This window comes from Colius striatus, chromosome 6 (assembly GCF_028858725.1).
Source record: "Colius striatus isolate bColStr4 chromosome 6, bColStr4.1.hap1, whole genome shotgun sequence".
NCBI lineage: Eukaryota > Metazoa > Chordata > Aves > Coliiformes > Coliidae > Colius > Colius striatus.
In genome coordinates, this window is record NC_084764.1 from 10,741,411 (window position 1) to 10,760,767 (window position 19,357).

A 19,357-nucleotide genomic window follows, 5' to 3' on the forward strand; every position below is an offset into this window, starting at 1 on the left:
GGTACTGATATGATTATGATTAAACTCACCCATATGATTATGTTGAACTCACAGAATGTACACTAAATGCTAGCTCAGAGAAAACAACATGGTTGTAAAGTGATTCAGGGAGAAGGGTTCTCCACTGCAAAAAGGCAATTTATGCTTCAGGGTGGTGCTTGTAACACCAGTCCCTATGCCAGATCAGGCTAAATCTAATGACTAAAATCTGACTAAATGACTAAATCTCCACTCAGAATAAAAAACCTACATAATATAGTTTAAAATTCAACAGAAGGGCTTAGTGGCAGCAAGAGGATTAAAGTAAGCCCATTGTTAATGCAGGCCAAATCTTATGTTACTCTTTGTAGAAGTTTTCTGTGTTTGTTTTTGCATTTTGTAAAAAATGTTTTTGAAGAGGCTGAAACCTGATGAGAATATTTTATCGCTGTAAAATACAATATTTAACAACTGGACTCAGACAGCAGGAGTGAGGCCAAAGCTAATGTGTACTTTGCACAACAAAGGTATTTTAGCTGCGCTATGACTGTGTAGGATGAGCTCCACAGTGGTTTGAAAACGATATTTAATCTAAGAAAGTAACCCCCCACGCTACAGCACATGCCATGGCACAGTGGAGCAATATAGTCTCAGAATGGTTCCCAAAACAAGCTCACCAGCATTGTCATGATATAATTAACGTAACCAGCAGATAACTCTATTTCAGCTCAAACCAGAAGTTTGGTAAACTGATGCTTGAGCCTTAATTTCACAGGAATTGTGGCAGACAGTCTGGGGTCCTCACATTCAGCTAGCGAAACCCCTCTTGTCCTGGTCATGTTCCATAGGTTTTTCTAATCATGTATATTTTATCTGGCAACTAGAGTAGACCCTTTTCTACCTACAGAACAGGAGAAAGCAGAGCCTGTGTGGTGGAGCAGATGCCTACTCCTGCTCACTGTTGAGAACACAGCACGTGATGCTGTATAATTGATGTGACTCTGTCTCTCCAGGGAAAGGGGAAGAGGTACAACCCTGAACCCAGCCTTGATGCTAACAAATACCCTTCAGGGCAGGTTAAGCTCTCATTTACTCCCATGTAATTCCACTGATTGCTAGGAGGAGCTCTGTCAGTGAGGATTCACCAAGGTTACTATGCACCAAACCTTATGATACCCTCAAACACTCAGACTTCATGATACTCTCATGACTTTTTAGCCATGACTACATTTGAACCTCTTCACTGAGCATTAGGTGCTTGGCAAGAAGACATTTGCAGCTTGTTCACTTTTTATTCTGAGGTCAAGAAAGCTACTTCAACTTTCTCCCCCCTGCCCTCCTCCTTATTTTTCTTTAAAAGGCCAGTCCTCCTAGAAACAACTGTACACATATTAACATTTATTACTGCTATTTCCTCATTGCTTCAGAAGAGAGAGGTGTTTGGTTTGATAGCAAACATCTAACTCAAAAGATGTTCTTAGACCCAGAACTGAAACCTAATCCAATCTGTCCCACATTGTTTTCTCAACAGTAGCTCTTGCTACCTAGATTAAAATAATTGCTGAAAACCAGAAGTTGTTGCTTTATTGATGGTATTCTGGGAAGAAAATGCTATTTCCCAAAACCTGTCCTAAATATTTTGCCAAAACCTTGAGTCTTTACTAAATAACCCTTAATAAACACCCAAGAGCTATGTTAGCAGTTCCTAAAAATATTATTCTCATTCTGCTGTCCTGTTCAAAAATAGCCATTTGCTGTGCTAACAAGAACATCTCTAAACAGCCCACCCTTCCCAAAATTAAAGACTAAATTACTCTCCAGGCAGTGCTACTCAAAGCAGACTTTTATACTGAAATGTACCTGCTTGATTAATTGACACAGCTGAAAACTTTATACAGATTAAATGTTCTCTCTGCTAATTTGCCCTGTATGAAGCATCTGTTTTCATAGCATTGTTATGATCTTTGCCTACATTTTTCATTTAGATGAAAGATTATTTCTTTCTCTCCAGTCCCTACTCGGGGTTTATGCCAAGCTGGGTAAGTATTTGAGAGGTGCAGAGTTCTTTCCCCATAACTGACTGAGAATAAAAGGGTATTGTGACTCAAGCGCTGTGTAAGTTGTTAACCCTTAACTTTTGTGAGGAAAGGTAACGACAAAGGTATTTGGTAACCAAGGAAAAGCAGCAAACAGTATTTCTAACCTTTTAGTCTCAGAAGCTTCAGTGGGAATACAAGAAAGAAAGAAGCAGTGGAAAAGAAATAGACCAACAATCTTTCCCAGAGGGAGATAAAATAAAACCTAAGAAAAAATGCTTGGAAACAGAAACAAAAAAAATCCCAGGGACCTTGGTGTTTTAATAGGTTTCTTTTTCCTGCATTTTGACACTAATATGCCTAGCAACCAACAAGAGAAACAGGCTACAGCTTTAAAAGTGCAGATGAATAGATTATCTCATATACCACTGTATGTCTTACCTGCAAAACTGACTATAAATATTTAAATAGTCTAAAATCAAATGCTTATGGACGGATTTTTTTCTTGTACCTTGTGCATACTGTGGGGATGAGGTACAGGGGAAGGAGCAAGTAGCTAACATCTTGGTTATTTGGTGAAGAGGTTGTTTTTTTCCTTAAAAGATGGTTGAGCAGCAGTTTAATTCTGATGCTCATTTCTGTTACTGTGCTGACGTACCACCCTGGCAGGGTACAGTGTACTTGAAGTCAATGAAGATGCAGATTATGTTCACCTCAAGACACTTTTGTACTCTCCTAAGATGAATGAAAGTCAAATCTGGGCTCAAAGGAGTTCCTCTCCTTTTCTAGGGGTGAGTGCTGCCTGAAAAGGGAGAAGGATGGGTGACACTGGGCTAGGCAGAAGGTCATACTCAGTCATTCAAAAGCCACCATGTACATCTAGCTCTTGGTATGCACTGTTTAATGTGATGTGCTGTTTCATCTTACCACTCATTTTCCAATATTCAGTCCATTTTTTGCAAGTCCTATCAATGTACTCATATGCCTGTAGTTGGCAGAAAATACTATCTTCTTTGAAGGTTTCAGTTATTACATTTCTCTGTGGGCCTGTTTTGGAGCCTGTTTTTCTGCTTGTCCATATGACATATGAAAATAATGAGCAGAATTAATTTTTCTTATCATACTCTGGCTTCAGTGAAGTTAGACTGAAAGAGTTTTTGATCCGATGGGTTTCGGAGGACCATTCAGAATGTTTCGTTACTTTGAATAGTCACAGGAGCTAAGTGCAGTGGAACAATGATTTATTTAACCAAGATAATAATTTGCATGTTTGAAAGATCACAGCTGCTGAAATGCATTCTGCACTGCTTTGTGATACCTACCTATGTACAGAGGTACTATCAACATGCAGACTGTATTAGTAGTGTTCAGTTGTGCAGGAGAAACTCATGTCATTGGTACGCTTTTGGCTTTGCATTGAGTTCCAGCACTGCCTCTGAGTTCATGTACAGCCAAGATCTACTCTGCCATGCACTAATTTTTTTCCTTTAGAAAAAAAAATCTGAGCACAAGAAAGCCTTATACTTCTTTAGCCCTCTTCATTGCATGCTTTACCATGGCACGATATGGAGAACTGTACACGTGAGAGTGCACATGTATCTGTGACACAACAGAGGAGGATAGATTTCTATAAGCACCCAGATTCTGTTCTAACACTCATTTGTGTATCTTCTGTTGACTTCAATAGGAACTTCTTGCAGTTACATTGTTATGTGAATGCAGGTCTCAGTGCAAAAAGTTCTGCATTCTTCTGGAGCTAAATATTGGTTACAAGATGCAAATAGAGGCACAGAAACAGCACAAGAAGGTGACTCAGCCTGTAAGACAAAAGTTAGAGGTCTAATAGATTTTCATCTTCTAGTAATTGGATAGAAAATTTCTGGTGCTAAATACTGATTTTAGCAGGTGCTACACAAGAAGCTTCTCTTATCCTTCACAGAAGATTTTTATTTCATTATAGTTTTCCTTCCTCTTCCCTCCACAACATACTCAGAAACCTAGATACTTTGTGTCTGGTCTGATGATAAAAATCTCATTGCTAAGAGCAGTGCTAACAGTTGCAAATGCTTAGATTACTAGTCTTTGTGGTATGATTTTTCATGTGATGATATTCTTCTATCTTTATGTAGAAGATGCTTTTTGTAGAAGATCTGCAGGCTGTGTATATTGTGTCTTCTTCAAAAAACCTGTGCCAATCAGAATGTCAGTCTTTGCTGAAGGTTCATTTACAATCTCAAAGAGCTGGAGAGTATAAACCCCTTATTTTGCACTTGAGGGAAGCACACAATAGAGTATTGAGTTCTTGGAAATTTAGGAATGCCTTTAAAGAGCTTTGTGTCCTCCTTTCCTTCCCTTTTCCCAGGATATTTGGATATCTACAATTTACATGACTGAACTTGTCTTATAAAAGCTCTGGATTGACTTTGGTTCAGTCGAGGTATAATCCTGCAGTAGTCACAGCAGCTGTGGGAGTAGGTCCACCATCTCTGTTCATGAATCTTTGTGTGTTGACTAAACATGGAGTGGAATGGGAATAGAAATAAGGCCTGAATACAAGAGCAGTACCAGAAGCTTTGTTCTGCACGACAGGACTTGTATCAGCAATGGTGTCAGGGGAATGATACGCTTCTGTTATCTGTGAATTAGAGGCCCATACCTGAGGAAGCAGGCATTTGTGAGATGGCTTTTCTTTGGATAATATGAAGCTATAGGCATGGCATCAGCTGGAAAATGGCCCAGGAAACCAGATTAAAGTTATTCCAAAGCAAAATCCAAGAAAGGCATCAGGTGCTTCTCTTTACTGATCCGTTCCATTTCTGCCTAATTATTTCCTACTGGAGGAGCCTCTAAGGTTTTCTTCTGAGTTACAGCTGCCCATATTTCAAAGTTTCAGAGGAATATATAATCAACCTGTAGTGAATCAAAAATTATGCAAGTCAAAACAAGTTATACATCGGTATTCAGAGTGCAAGCAAAACTAGATGTAATCTTCAGTTGCAAAGTTTGGATCCCAAGCTCCTTCATTCTGTGGCACACTTCCACCAGCGATTTCATGGCTTTGTGGCCCTTGTGCATGAAAACTGCAGACGCTGTCTCATCTTTCTCATAGTTCCTCAAATAACCGCTATGCATGTTGTTCCCTGGCTAATTCTTATGTATCTCTGATTGCCAAGCCTTCAAGAAGTAGGCATGGCTCACACTGAAGTTGTCAGAGCGTGCACTGACACACTTGTTTGTTATTCCACCATCAGCAGGACATTATGTGGCAATCACCACTGTAAAAAGGTATGAAATAAAAATTACAACACTTGGAGGGATTTTTGCCCCTTAAAACGGAGAGAATCCTCTAATCCATTTTCTGTTGCAGTTACTTTTTTAGCAACCAAATGTATTGGAAAGAAATGACATTTCACTTTGAAAAGAAAAATCATGAAACTATTTGCATCAAAATGACTGAATTTATATTCCAATTGTGTTTTGATTCCCTGAAAATGGTTTAGTACTGAGACTACTGAAACTTTACATATCTTGTCAGACCTGTTTTAAGTCTGTAGACCTCAGCCTACTGTTGTAGAGGAAGGTTTGGTTTCCTTTTTCTAAAATCTTTTTCTAATCTGGCATCAGACCAGATGTCAAAATATATATTTGATAATAAAAAATTGGGGTTTGCCCATTTCTCATATTTAAGTAGATAACCTTAAGTTTTAGGAAAATCGTATGATTTATTTACAGTAGTATTTTTGTTGTGTGTGGTTTGGGGTTTTTTTCCAAGTACATTTTGATGGCTTGTATAGTTAATATTTTTGTATTGCTAATGATTTCTCAGGTGCTGAGAAAGTTAGAGGCATGGCTTTCCAAGTTCTGGACTCATATTCTTACTCAAATATAAACCAGAGTTAGTAAAAAACCCCTTTTTCCTCTACACCTTGCCAATTCAATAAAACCAAAAGTTTTCTTAGGGAATGTGTAGTTTTCTTACTAATTTTCAGTGGCAGTTGTTCAAGTCTCATTAGAACCAAGTTGAAAAAGATTCTTTTGACCTCAGCATTCTGATTGTATTATAGTAAAATGTGTAATGTCAAAATAAAACATTTTGTTCTGCAATGCTCTCATTTGCAAATAAATCCTCATCTTTAAACTCTTTTCCTGAAATGGAATTAAATGAGGTATTAAAATCTACCTTTTTCCTGCTAACAGAAACTTTGTTCTTAGCTATCTCTCCTACTTTAGACAGCCATAATCTTTGGGGAAACTGAATTTTCTAGATCAAGACCAGTAGTTTAGTCTGTGAAACAGTTGGGATTATGTGTTCAGTGAATTAATTCTGCTTATGTCTCCACTGTTTGAGGGATAACCACAAAAAATAACTTCAAGGAGACACCTTTAGTTGAACAAAACCATTGCCATTTTAGAAACTTCTTCAGAGCAGTCAATATACAATGTTTGTGAAATGTGGGAAGCGATGGAATGTGCATCAGGTTCCCCAGTTATACATGATGGAAGTAATCCAGACTTTCACTTTTTGCATCTGGTGCTGTAACTTTTACTTGATTTTCTTGGTTTTTTTTTTGTTCTAGTGCCAACAATATGCCTAAGCAAGTAGAAGTGCGGATGCATGAAAGTCACTTGAGTCCAGTAGAGCACAGATCCAGGAACATCTGTGTGCAGTTCTGCCAGTCGCTGCACAGGAACCTGCTCCTGACCCTGACTGTGTTCGGTAAGCTGCCGAGCCTCTGCTCCTTCTTGTAGCACCACAGCCCCTGTCTGGGGCCTCAGCTGCTCCAGCTGAAGAGCCAGAGAGTAAATAGGATAGCCAGAGGCACTGTCACTTTAGTTCAGGTGTGCAGGGTGTTACTGGCACAAGGTGGAGCAAATCCACACCACTGAGATATGTTCTGTATCTGGTTTTGAATGAAGTGTGTTCTGAGTCCCAAGGCCAGCCAGTAGAACTACATGAACTACACTTTTTTCTTTCAATTACCTGAAAAGAGACAAAAACTCTTCCAACTTTCCCTCATCTTTTATCTCCGATTTATCTGCTGCTTTTAAGGTTTGTGTCTCTCCTTGTAGCTGTAAGCCAGCACTCCATGATCTCATCCTGAATATTGCCTCTGGCTTCAACAGCTTCCAAATATGGAAGTTTGACATTTTATTGTGGTTCACTGGCTCTTTGCCTGGTCCTTTTTCACTGAAAGCCTAACAGCCAAATGCAGCAAATTCATAGACATACTCTATTTTGTTGTTGTTTGAAAGACCAGCTGCAGCTGGTCTTGAGCTGTGCATTTCACATCCATATTTCTCAGCCTTCAAAACCCATACTGCTGGAGTGATTAGACAGTATTTGCTTTGAATCATCTTTAGAAGGTGCCTGATGAAGTTCCAGAAAAAGTTTTAAGTACACATATACTTTCCATTGTATCAAAAGTGTCATAGTTGCTGCAAATCACAACTCAGGCATTGCTGTCAAGTTTTATTACACTGGAGACTGGATCAAGAAAACAAAGGCATTCAGAATGTAAACATGAAAGACCACCTTATGAAGGTAAATACACTCTTTTTTCCCCTCTAGACTGTGCTTTAACAGCTTCAATCCTGAGAGAATGAGGTTTAGATGTTGTCACTGTACAGATCTAAGTAAGTGATGAAGGGATTTGAAAACCTTAGCACAAAGAGAAGGATGCAGACCATCAAAGGGGAGGAGTAATAAATAAGTATTAAAAACCAAGTTTTATTTAATGGTATGTGCAGTATGCCAGATCAGGCACTCCCTTCCAAAATCCCCCAAATGAAATCTCAGTCTGTTTTTCCCACAAGACTATCATAAGCTTTCCTGCAGGGTTTTTCTTAGGCTGTAAAATAGCTCCTCTTGCTGCCCTTGTTTTTAAGTGGTACCATTCTTATCTTGAGAGCTAGATGTATTCTGAAGAGCTGAGTCCTAACCCCAACTCATCTGTCAGTTCTGTATGGCCATGTGTAAACTACTTCACCCCATGGTGCCTCAATTTTTCCAGCTCTAGAATGATAGAAATTATATTTGATTATCCCTCAGTGTATTGCAAGGCCTTTACAGTATTAGGAAAGCTCAATAGCACTATGGCTTACAGCAAATCTCTATTTGCAGAAACAAAACAGTATATTATGTTTAAGCTCAACTGGGAGAAGATTCTACATCAGGACCCCTTCTCTTTAATTGTGAGATACATTGTAAGCATACTAATCAGCAGGCTAAGCTTTCCAAAATCTCTCCCTGTACTAAAAAATCAGCTGCCTTGGTAACTATTTCTTCTCAACTGTTTTTCCAGGTAATCAATGCACATTGAAGGTGTATTTATGTTACTTACCTGCCCTCTTTTATTCTTATTCCAGGTGTCATCCTGGGTGCACTGTGTGGGGGTCTCCTTCGTCTAGCAACACCTATTGACCCTGACATCATAATGTTAATAGCCTTCCCAGGAGATATACTTATGAGGATGCTAAAAATGCTGATCCTCCCTTTAATTATCTCCAGTTTAATCACAGGTAAGATCTATTAGCCATAAATACTTTAAGATGCTTGCTATAGATATCACCTGGTTAGTTGTTTGGGATATAGGAAGAGCAGTATTGTGACCCTGTCAGGGTTTTTGAAGTGCAGTGTATGTTTCAGAGTTAATTTTTGAGTAGCTTCATTGGCTGGAATGTGTAGATGCTCCAGTGAATTTATTTTCAAACATATGTGCACATGCTACCTTCTTGAACATCAGAAATTTTGTAATATGCTATTTCACCCCTAATTCCTGGATTAGACTTTGCAAATAATCCAACATGACACTAACCTTCTGCAAGCTGTAGTGTCAGCCAGACCATGAGCAGTTTGCAGCAATCAAGGGCAAAAGATGGTATGATAGCTTCTCTATTTTTCAATGCCTCATCTGCAATTAGATGGAATCTTAAACATGTCTCTTCAAATCAGCAGCAGCAGCCATTGCTCATGTAAGGATGGGAGGGAGAAGCTTTGGTAATCGATCTAGTGGTGAGAATTTCACAAGGACAAAAGCAGGCACCTTGCAGGCAGTCAAACTTTGCAAATTAGAAAGGATTTCATTTGATGATTGCCGAATTGGATATTGATTCTTAATATATTTGCTTGTTTCTTAAAATAAAACTTCTGCAGGACTGTCTGGTTTAGATGCGAAAGCAAGCGGCCGGCTGGGTACAAGAGCCATGGTCTACTACATGTCCACCACTATTATTGCTGCTGTGCTGGGTGTGATTTTGGTTTTAGCCATCCACCCAGGGAACCCAAAACTCAAGAAACAGCTTGGCCAAGGGAAGAAGAATGATGAAGTATCTAGCCTGGATGCTTTCTTGGATCTGATCCGAAACCTGTTCCCTGAAAATCTTGTCCAAGCATGCTTTCAGCAGGTAAATCCTTCTACTCCTTGATGCTACTTCTTTACATCTTCTGCTTACCAGAGATGTCTGCAGAGTTAATGCCATAGCTTAGGTGAATGACAGAAACGATGATACAAAGAGAGACACGGGCCTTAAATCTTGATCAGGTAAATTGAAGAACGTTATTTATAGCTGCTTTGGTTTATGTTGTAGTTATTATTTAAATTAATACATTTTTAAAAAAAGAAGGTGACTTTTAGCTTGTTATTAACTACACTTTATTTCTTTCCTCACTTTTAATACAATATTAATTAATTCTCATTTGGCCCTGAACAGGACTATGGGATCTTTTACCCAGGCTAAATTTGGACTTGGTTATTAGTTCCAGTTCTGCACTGCCCTGTTTGTAACATATGGTTGATCTTCATTCAGGCTAGAAATGTACCCCAAAACCCAACTTCTCATAACCTCTGTTGCTATATTAGAGTCCAGACTAGGTGGGGATAACACAGTCCAGTGGTTGACCATGTACAGCTGGCTGCCTCAGGCCAGGTTTGACATGTTCTGTGAAATTAGGATGCTTACACTGTCTGTTGCTTGCTTTGTAGGTAGATAATTTTGTAGGTACATAATTTTTTCTGAAAGCTTTTCACCAATGCTTAATCAGAACAGCTTCACTTTAAGGGGTAAAATAAATGAAAGATATATGCTTGCTAATTTCGTCTTAAGCACGTTTCTGGTATATAAGCTGCTTTTTCCTACAACTAATTTGTTTGGGCAATAATGCAGAACTCCTCTTTTTCACAAAATCATAGGATGGTAGGGTTTTCTGTTATGTTCTTTTTTTTTAGATGGAACAGGGTTTGTTGCCAAACCTGTTGTGATGTTCGTAAGTATGCCTACATGGAATGGCATGATAGCTGGAGCTTTAGTTCCTGCCAAAAAATAAAGTGAAAAGGGGGAAGGGAGAAGAGACCATGGAGGGCAACCTAAGCTGCCAGAAGGGCTTGGATTGCTTCACTTCTTCCATGGACATAAAAACATATAGTCCTTGGGGGTTTAAAGTGAGAACATTCTCAATATTTCCAGATCATCATGGGAATGTCAGTCATGTGGTCAAACTGTGGGTGGCTAAATATCATCCGTAATGTTAAATGTAGTTTTGCAAAATTGAGTGAAGGGAGAGCAGGGTGCTTATGTTTCTAGAGTTTTTTGTCCTTTCTCTTCTTGAACTGTGGAAGTGCAGAATTGCATTTCTGCTCAGTTGAAAGTGGACATATGTCTTTGCAGATGGACAAAAAGCAGGAGAAGGAAGAATTAAACTAACTGTGTCAGTTTTCTTGGAAACCTAATATTGGTTTTTCAGCGTGTGTACATCAATGTTGAGGTCACTTCACCAGATATGGATCACCAATTCAATAGATTGTTTGTTAAACTTAGTCAAAAAAGCTACTGAGCTTGTTTGGCTTTTTGATATTTATCAGATTCCTAACTAACTGCCAGTGAAAGCTTCTGCCACAAAGCCACCTTTCATTTGCAAAGTCACTGATCCTTTCCAGGTGCCTCCTATTAGCCTTTAACTCCCCACTAAGCAGTTAGGCTTTACTTGTATCTTTATTTAGGAAGAAAATTAACGGCTTTTAATGGTGTCAGTATATATTTTCTTTTCCTACATTTACACAAACTCTCTCAATGTGGATTCAGTGTTTCCAGGTTGCATTAGAAGGGCGCAACTTTTTGCAGAAATCCTGTGAAAAATGATGTTGAAGGGTACACAGCAGTGGTAGCGTGTAGCTGGGGGGAGGGAAGGGTTAAAACGCCCTCTCTTGTCACCAGGCAGGAGGCAATGAAAGGATTCACTTGTGATTCGAGCCAGTTCATTTAGGTGAACTGAACTCTGAGTCATTATGAGATTTCAGTGTGTCTTGAATTTTTTCTCTTTCATGGGGAAAGTCCTAAGTTATACTGAAAACAGCTATTCCAGAGAGAGGTCTTGTGTGCCACAAAAGAGAAACGAACTACCATCTATAAATATGACTCTGCCAATTAAATGGCTTCCTGGCCTCAGACGTTGTTGTCAGAATCTAAACTTGATGTTAGGCTCAGCATTTTTAATGACCAAGGCCTTGTGCAAAGAAGGGCTGAAGACCTTTGACTTAAGTGACTGTAATGGAATTTGTGTCTAATGTCTTACATTTAATTTCTGTGACTCTATTCCTACATTCTGGATACCTCACATAATAAAAATATTATGTTGACAACATCTCTCATAAAAATGTAAACATGGGAATGTTGGGTTGCTTCAGAACAGCTGAAGAGTTTCTTGTACAATACTATGTAAGTTTTCTGTCTGCATCCCTCTCTCTAGATTTATACAGCAGATTTTGAAAGGAGAGACTTGTTTTAAACCACGTAGATTGAATCTGGATCATCATCCCTAGTACTGCAATGCCCACCTCAATAGGAAAGGTGTGAATGTTCTTTGAAAGGCTAATGCACCTTTTCTGATGCCTTGCTCAAAGGCCTTTCTAGGAATAAGGAAAGGAGGGAGCAGATGGGAATTGTAGCTTCCTATCCATCTTGCCTGTCCCAGAGCCATCAAGAGGCAGGAAAGGCTCAAGGTGTGACATGGGAAGAAAATGTCCCTCCTAAAATCAGCAAGTCACAGATCTCTCTTTTTCCACTCCCTTTTCCCTTTTTTCCTCACCATAAACTCCAGCCCATTTCCCCCAGTACCATTTCTTCCCAGCTTTCCCTTGGCTTTGCCTTTCGTGTGCCAGGAGGGTTTTGGATCCATTCAGATGCTGGTGTTTTCTTTTTTTGAGGTAGTCAGATTTTATTTAATAGGTATCTACCAGCTCTGATGATGTTTATGTTATCCATCACTCTTGGTATTTGAATTTGAGAGCTCAGGGGACCGTGGGTAGTCCATTTAGAGCTCTCAAATAAACAACTTAGGACATTTCCAACTTTGCAAGTTAACCAAACAAATGCAGATAACTTGAGCTGGGCAAACTGTCCTGAATAATGAGCTTTACTGCAGAGATGCTGCCCTGGCTGATCTTAGAGGTGTCTGCCTTTTGGTGCTAAATAAATGGTATCAATGGTAAAACATGCAATCTGTGAAGCACCGCTTACAAACCATCTGGACAGAGGGCCTAAGTGTCTGTAAAGTGGTATTTCACACTAAAGTTGTGAGGAAGACTCTCAGGACTTTGTGACACTTGGAACTACTGCAAAACAAACTTATTTTTGGAAGAGAGGGTAAGAGGTTGTGGAATGCATGTCTAATCCTTTAAAAATATAGTTCCTTGGAATTTCAAGTAAACACTCGTTTTTATTATTATTTCCTGATCTCTCATATGGATTTCATTCAGTCTGTTTCCATTCTTATCCTCTCATTTTATTGCCTTCAGATTCAAACTGTCACCAAGAAAGTGCTGGTGCCACCACCCATTGAAGAACCACCTAATGTTACTGACTCTACTTTTGCTTTGATGAATGAGACAGTGCGCGAAGCACCACCAGAAGCCCAGCTGGTCATTAAGAAGGGACTTGAATTTAAGGATGGCATGAATGTCCTGGGTAGGAAAGTTTTTGCCTGTCAAATATGTACATCATATGTATGACACAGCTTTTGGCTGAGACTAGGTAGCCAGTGTTGTCTGACCTAGACTAATATGGACACATATTAGCAAAACAGTATGGAGGGGAGAGCTTCAAGAGGCAGCACTTAACCCACTCCAAGGAATTTGGGCTGAGTTGTTTCCAGTAGGTGTCTGGGGCAGGCTGAAGTAGAATTTGGCTTGAGGCAGAGCGTGAAGTGAGAGGTGGGGTGCAAACCACACTGCCCGAGAAAAATCCCAGAGAGGCTTGACACATCTCTGAGTCACAGCTGCCTCTGACTTTCATGTTGGCTGATGACCTTTACCAGCTGCAAATTATGAACTGCTGTTGTGCCATCTTGTCTGGCCAGCCAGTGAGTGGGAGTGGTAGGAAGGCTTTGCCTGTCTCCCACCCCTTCCTGAAGCACCTGTCTGGACTGGGTTGGTGGGGGGCAGGGGAATAAAGAGCTGCCACACCACTTCTATTTTCTCCTGTGCCTAGACTCATCGTATTGTCAGCCCAGAGAGGAGTGCTCTTCTTTCACCTTGCTTTCTGGATGTGGGTGAAGACAGTCACAAATTAGTACTGGATTTGTAGCCCCACACCTAGCAACATAGGTGTGCCCATCCACGGGCTCTCTGGCAGCATGTCCACAAGGCTGCCACTGACACCTGTGTTCAGAGGTGTTGTCCCCAAAGTGGGACAGCATGTGTCAGTGCCTAAACTACTGCTCTATCTTGCCACCAGGCCATCACTTTTTAGGGACAAAGGAATCCTTACAGAAACCTTGCAGCTGATAGGAGAGTGGATGCTGTGTCTGCAGAGCTTCTCTAGGTGTTGGTGAATTGGCTGGCAGCAGATGCTTTGCTTAGAGGAAGGGGAGATAGCATCAGTGAGCTCATGAGAGATGATTTGCTTCTATGAGAAGCAGCCTGCTCTACAAGAGCTACAATGTTCTGCCTGCCTCCAGGGTTCCTCCTTCCATTCAGCATCCGTGAGCAGAGTAGCTGCTTTCTTTTAAAGCTGCAAATTGGCATTTTGCACCCTGCATAAAGCAGCAGCTCATTGCTCATGCTGTTACCCTCACTTGCTTTTTAGTCTTTTGGAGCTCTGCTTGTGCATTAAAATGAAATGGTATTTCTGATGAGAGTGATGTAGTCCACATGTAGCACATGTAGTCCACATGTAGTGCTGGACTTGTTTCGTGGAGGCTCTGTAGTGGATAAGAAAAGAGCTAGAAGGTGGAATGCAATTCCTACTGAAAGGAAAAAATGCAGTTTAGGTGGGGAATGTGTTGTAGTATTTTGACCAAAGACTCTCAGACGTTGCAGAGGTTTTTTTTTTGGTCTGGTGTGGTTTGGTTTTGAGTGAAGAAGTGAAAATATTGTGGAATTGCCATCCACCTTGCATAAACTGTACAAGCCTGGCAAATTCCTGCAAATACAAACCAATTTGACTCCCATAACTAATGAAGCAGCTCCTTTGGAATTAATGAACAAAGCCACCTACTAACATTTTCTGATGCAGAGTCTGAATTCCAGGAAGTTACTTGATCTTTGACTGAAAAGCTTTTCAGCATTTCTTTGTGCTCAGCAGCACACAAACATACACTTCACTTCCTTATTCAAATGACTCAACAAAGATAGCTTGGTGCTTAAGAATGCAGGAGACTGGATTATAAAAAAAAACCCAAAACCAAAGCCTGATTGCAAAACCTAGTGTGAGGATATGGAACAGCCTCTCGTTTTCCAGACTACTGGTTGCTGAAAATCCCTTCTCTTGCATGCTTTGGTGTCCTTATGGGTTTTTCCTTAGGAATTTCCCAGCTGAGTTCACACATTTGTTAAATACTGAACTCATATATAATGACTGAAAAGTTTAGCTTCTAAGGATGCCTGCAAACCACTTATCAGTATGAGTTAATAATCCTACTCTGGGCACTGAAAATTGCTGGGTGACAAAGGTTAGTGTTGGAGACATAGCAAGATGTGACAGATGCACTCTGATGGTTTTCCACGCTGATAGATCAATATTCAAACCTTAACATTTAAACTCAGGAGCCAATCAGTACTTGTCTCCAATTCTGAAATGATAGCCCATTGCAGCGAGGTTAATCTATCTAACCAGAGGTCTGTGGTTTAGCTTGAAGTGCAATACCCACCTTCTCCTCCCACTCCCACCTTTTTCACATAACTGGGAAACTCCTGGCCTGAGAAAGATGTTCTGGGGCTGGTTTTGTAGGTTGCATCTGTCAAGCAACTTTGGTAAAGCTTGAGAAAAATACGCTTTGTCTCTAATGCCTGTTTTAGCAGCAAAGAAGTCAGTCGTGGCACGGTACTGTTTTGATTTTCACATTTGCCAGGGACTATGAGGTTTCTAACAGTTGCATGGCACTGAGAAGATTCTGGTATAGGTGTTTTTTGGGTTTTCTTTTGGTGATTGGATCAATTCAGGAAGAAAAGGGAAAAAAATTGTAGTTGGGCCGTGGAATTGGAATTTAGTAAAATATTGAAGAATAAAAGGTGTTCTGAGCATGATCATGAAAGCTGAGAGTCTGTGTCTGTATTAAAATGTCCCAAGAGATGTGTAACACACAATAATTCCAAAAACTGGCTTAGCAGATAGTATGGAGACATTGACTAGATTGAAAAACTTCCTAAAAAATATGGATTTACTTGCTTTTTTTGTTTGTTTTTGTTTTGTCTTGCAATTTTTTTTCCAACAGGTTTGATAGGATTCTTTATTGCTTTTGGCATTGCTATGGGGAAAATGGGAGAACAGGCCAAGATGATGGTGGATTTCTTCAACATCCTGAATGAGATTGTAATGAAGTTAGTAACTATGATCATGTGGTAAGTTTGAAGTTCTAACTTCTAGAACAATAAAGAGATTTTTAAAAACCTTATAAAACCCTAATATAGCATACAGTGACCACAGTTGGTTAGTAAGCAATGTGATTAAGTAATTCATTTTTTAAAGCCTTGACAGGGATGTTAAAACCACAGCAGCATTATTTCTGTTCAGGGAGATGTATTTGAAATGACCCATTTGAAGTGTTTTTGGAGGTATTCTGTTCTTTGCTTACCAAAATCCAAGACATGCAGATATGAGCAGAGGCCTTCAAATGCCACGTTAATTATGGAAGTTGATTGCATAGAAGGACACCTAATACGCAAGGCAGCCCCACTTAGGAACATCCAGATCTTCCTGGGAGGTTAGCTAGCACAATCCCAAGGTCTTAGCTAGGAGTGGTAGTTACAAAGAAGCCCAGAGACGTACTTTCTTCACCCCTCAAAAAAAATTCCAGTGTTTTTCAGGGATGTGTAGTCCCTCCACCTATAGTTTGTGGCGAACCTATGTCTTACGGCCTCACCACAGTGGGGTATCTGTCCTGTCTTTGAAGTCTCACCATTCATAACAGCGAGGCCTGGCTCGGCTTCAAGGTAGTCACTGTACCCAGCCAAGGCAGAGCCCTTGTTTACATTTCTGGAAGGGATTCTGTCTTTTTTTTTTTTTTTTTAAGGTTTTTCTTCTGAGGGCTTCCCCAGAGCTATCTGTAGGCAGTGCCAGGCGTGGCCATATCACACAAAACCAGTTTTGCAGCACACAAACACACATTGCTGCCTTTGGCATTATAGGGCTGCGTTTCATGCCTCCTGAGCCTTTGGGAGCAGCAACAGCTGCTCAAGCACAACACACATAACTATGGCTCATTGCTCCCTGGGTTCCCTGATGTCCCTGGATGTGATTTCTGGAGTTAAAGGCTGCAGTGGGCCTCTTTGACACTCTGGAAAGACGGAGTCTATAGTAACAAGAGTAGAGTGCATGGAGCGTGAGTCTACAGAATCATCAGTGTTTCAAGGGGCCACTGTAGTACAGTAGTGACCCAGACAGCAACAGTGATGTGGAAATATGTAGAACAAAAGAAAGGACGTAAAGCAATGACTCTGCATTCCTGTTATACTTCCTGTTATGCTTCTCTGTAGATGGTCTTGCTGCCTAAAAACCCAGTTGTTTTTGTTCACAAAGCCCAACTGCTTTCGACAGCTGTTGTAACTTGCCACTCTTGCCTCTACAGAGACGGTGGTGACTATACTCTCATAAGACTTCAAGAGCTAGAATTTGCTCTCACTTCCCTTAGCACCAGTTGCTACACCCAAGACGTAATGCCTTGCCTACAGATTAAATTGCCTCTAGTACGCAGTGTTGCAATGGCAGGAAATTGTTCAAGTTTCAAGAAATTCACTGTAAATGTTTATTTTTTACTGATGTGCTTTTTATTTCTCTTTTCCTGAGAAGAGCGATTGATGCTGGGAATTCCACTTGTTCGTCTCTGTCTAGAATTTTTAAGAATTGTTGTGGCCAGAAGCAGATTTTTGAATGTGTGTTTATGAAGACAAATGCACTTCATGCAGAGCTACATTTTGTTTGGTTTATGGTTTCTCTGTGCAGAGAGCTGTAACTCCCACGACAATACTAGACTCTCAGGAGAATGGCATTGCTACAAAGCAGACATCTGGCTGTGACACCACATTATTCTTTATAAGAAATATGCTTTGTCAAGTTTGTTGAAACATGTCTTTTTATGATAGCTGGTTTAACAGCTGGCCATGCATTTCAAGTGACTGAGGGCTTTCCAAGTTTTGGGCACATTGCTTGAGAGACCACATTTCTTACAGAAAACATGAAGCACACATTCTGAAAGTCAGTTTCCTTTGTATTGTCTTTAGTTAAGCAACCAAATAACTGATCCCTTTTGGGAACACACATTTATTTCCAGAGAGGCATTTAACTTACTGTTTCTCCATGTGTTATACATAGCACTTTCTCTCAGCTGTAGTTTTCTTAAAGAGAGAAAGAAAGTGAATGCTGCTTAAAATTACATAATATACTTACCTTTACCAGTGCAGGTAAAAATATCATCTTCTATCTGTGCAATTTCAGTCCTGATTCACTGTAGCTGATTATTACATTTTAAAAAAATAATATCCCTTCATTTCAAATGTTTTTGGTAAAACTGTGCTGCTTTTATCATGCTGTTTAAAAGTTACATCAGGGAATCACGTGGCCCAGGTGACAAAAGTCATGCTCTAAGTAAGGAAAGCACATAGTTAATAATCCATAAACTAAAAAGGATTTGTCCAGATTATCAAAAGAATATGATGGAAACATTTGTGACCTTCAAGATAAAAGCAATTAATTTCAGATAATTTAACTGAAGCAAATAATACAACTCCCTGAAACCAGATAAGTGATGGGTTGTAGAAGTTATGTGTTAAAGATAAATACTACACTACTCTTCAGCCTGTGTAACATTATTCTGGTACGGTGTTATTCCAGGATCAAAGACTACTCAGGAAATGTGTGCTTCATACAATGGGATGGACTAAATTGAAGTAGATGGGGAATTCACTGGAGATGGCCATTATTTTTTTAAAAAAGATGTGAAATCTTTCCATTGCATTTCTATCAATTCCTGCTCTGCATCTCGATGTGGAGCCTGGGAGCCTCCTACCCTTTCTCCTGTGTATACTCTCTGTGACAATGCTGAAAAGACTAGTTCTGTCTATGCTTGTTCTCTTTCTCCAGGTACTCTCCTTTGGGCATTGCTTGCCTCATCTGTGGAAAAATCATTGCAATCAAAGATCTAGAAGTAGTTGCTAGACAGCTTGGCATGTACATGGTCACTGTGATTGTGGGTCTTCTCATCCACGGAGGGATCTTCCTGCCTCTGCTCTACTTCGTGATAACAAGGAAAAGCCCATTTTCATTCCTTGCTGGGATTTTCCAGGCATGGATCACAGCACTAGGCACAGCTTCCAGGTACTCCTGAGAAATAACACCTTGCTTTATTTTTTTGCAGATTATTAGCTGCTGTTCTGACCATCACTGAAAAATCACTTTATGCCATTGAATAAAATCTATTTTTAATCAGCCATGTTGAAATAAATAAAAATAGCCACACACCCTTGGGATTGTTTTTTTAGAGAGGCTGTACAGCCAACTGCAGAGAGTCAGGAGACTCACTTTTTATTTTCTTTTCTGGTGTTGGCCAAATGACTTTTGCAAGTTGTGTTACCTCTGTACTTGATTCCTCAGCTAGGAAACAGAGAAAATTCTATTTATTTTGAAAGCATGTTAAGACAAATCATGTTTCATTGTGGACAAAAAGAAAGTGTAAACAGTGCTAGGTTTCAAGAAAGAAATTAAAGAAAATAATTTTATTCTTTCATCCATTTTGGCAGACTAAGGGGATTTCATTGAAAATGAAATCTGAGCATTTTAGACTCATTGCCAATGCACAGCACAGATTCAACAAAAAGTGTGTAGGTGGCTCAGCTCTCATTAAGAAAGTGATGCTT

At 39.9% G+C, this 19,357-nt stretch overlaps 1 protein-coding gene across 1 annotated transcript in view; it reads left to right on the top strand.

The window, feature by feature from the left end:
* SLC1A2 (solute carrier family 1 member 2) overlaps positions 1–19,357 on the top strand; it is a 77,249-nt gene that overhangs the window by 42,685 nt on the left and 15,207 nt on the right. Inside the window, exons 2-7 of the mRNA XM_010196466.2 lie at positions 6,593–6,732; positions 8,382–8,534; positions 9,169–9,419; positions 12,806–12,974; positions 15,721–15,847; positions 18,585–18,818. Of these exons, the coding sequence (XP_010194768.2) occupies positions 6,593–6,732; positions 8,382–8,534; positions 9,169–9,419; positions 12,806–12,974; positions 15,721–15,847; positions 18,585–18,818 (1,074 nt within the window). The remainder of the gene's footprint in view (positions 1–6,592; positions 6,733–8,381; positions 8,535–9,168; positions 9,420–12,805; positions 12,975–15,720; positions 15,848–18,584; positions 18,819–19,357) is intronic.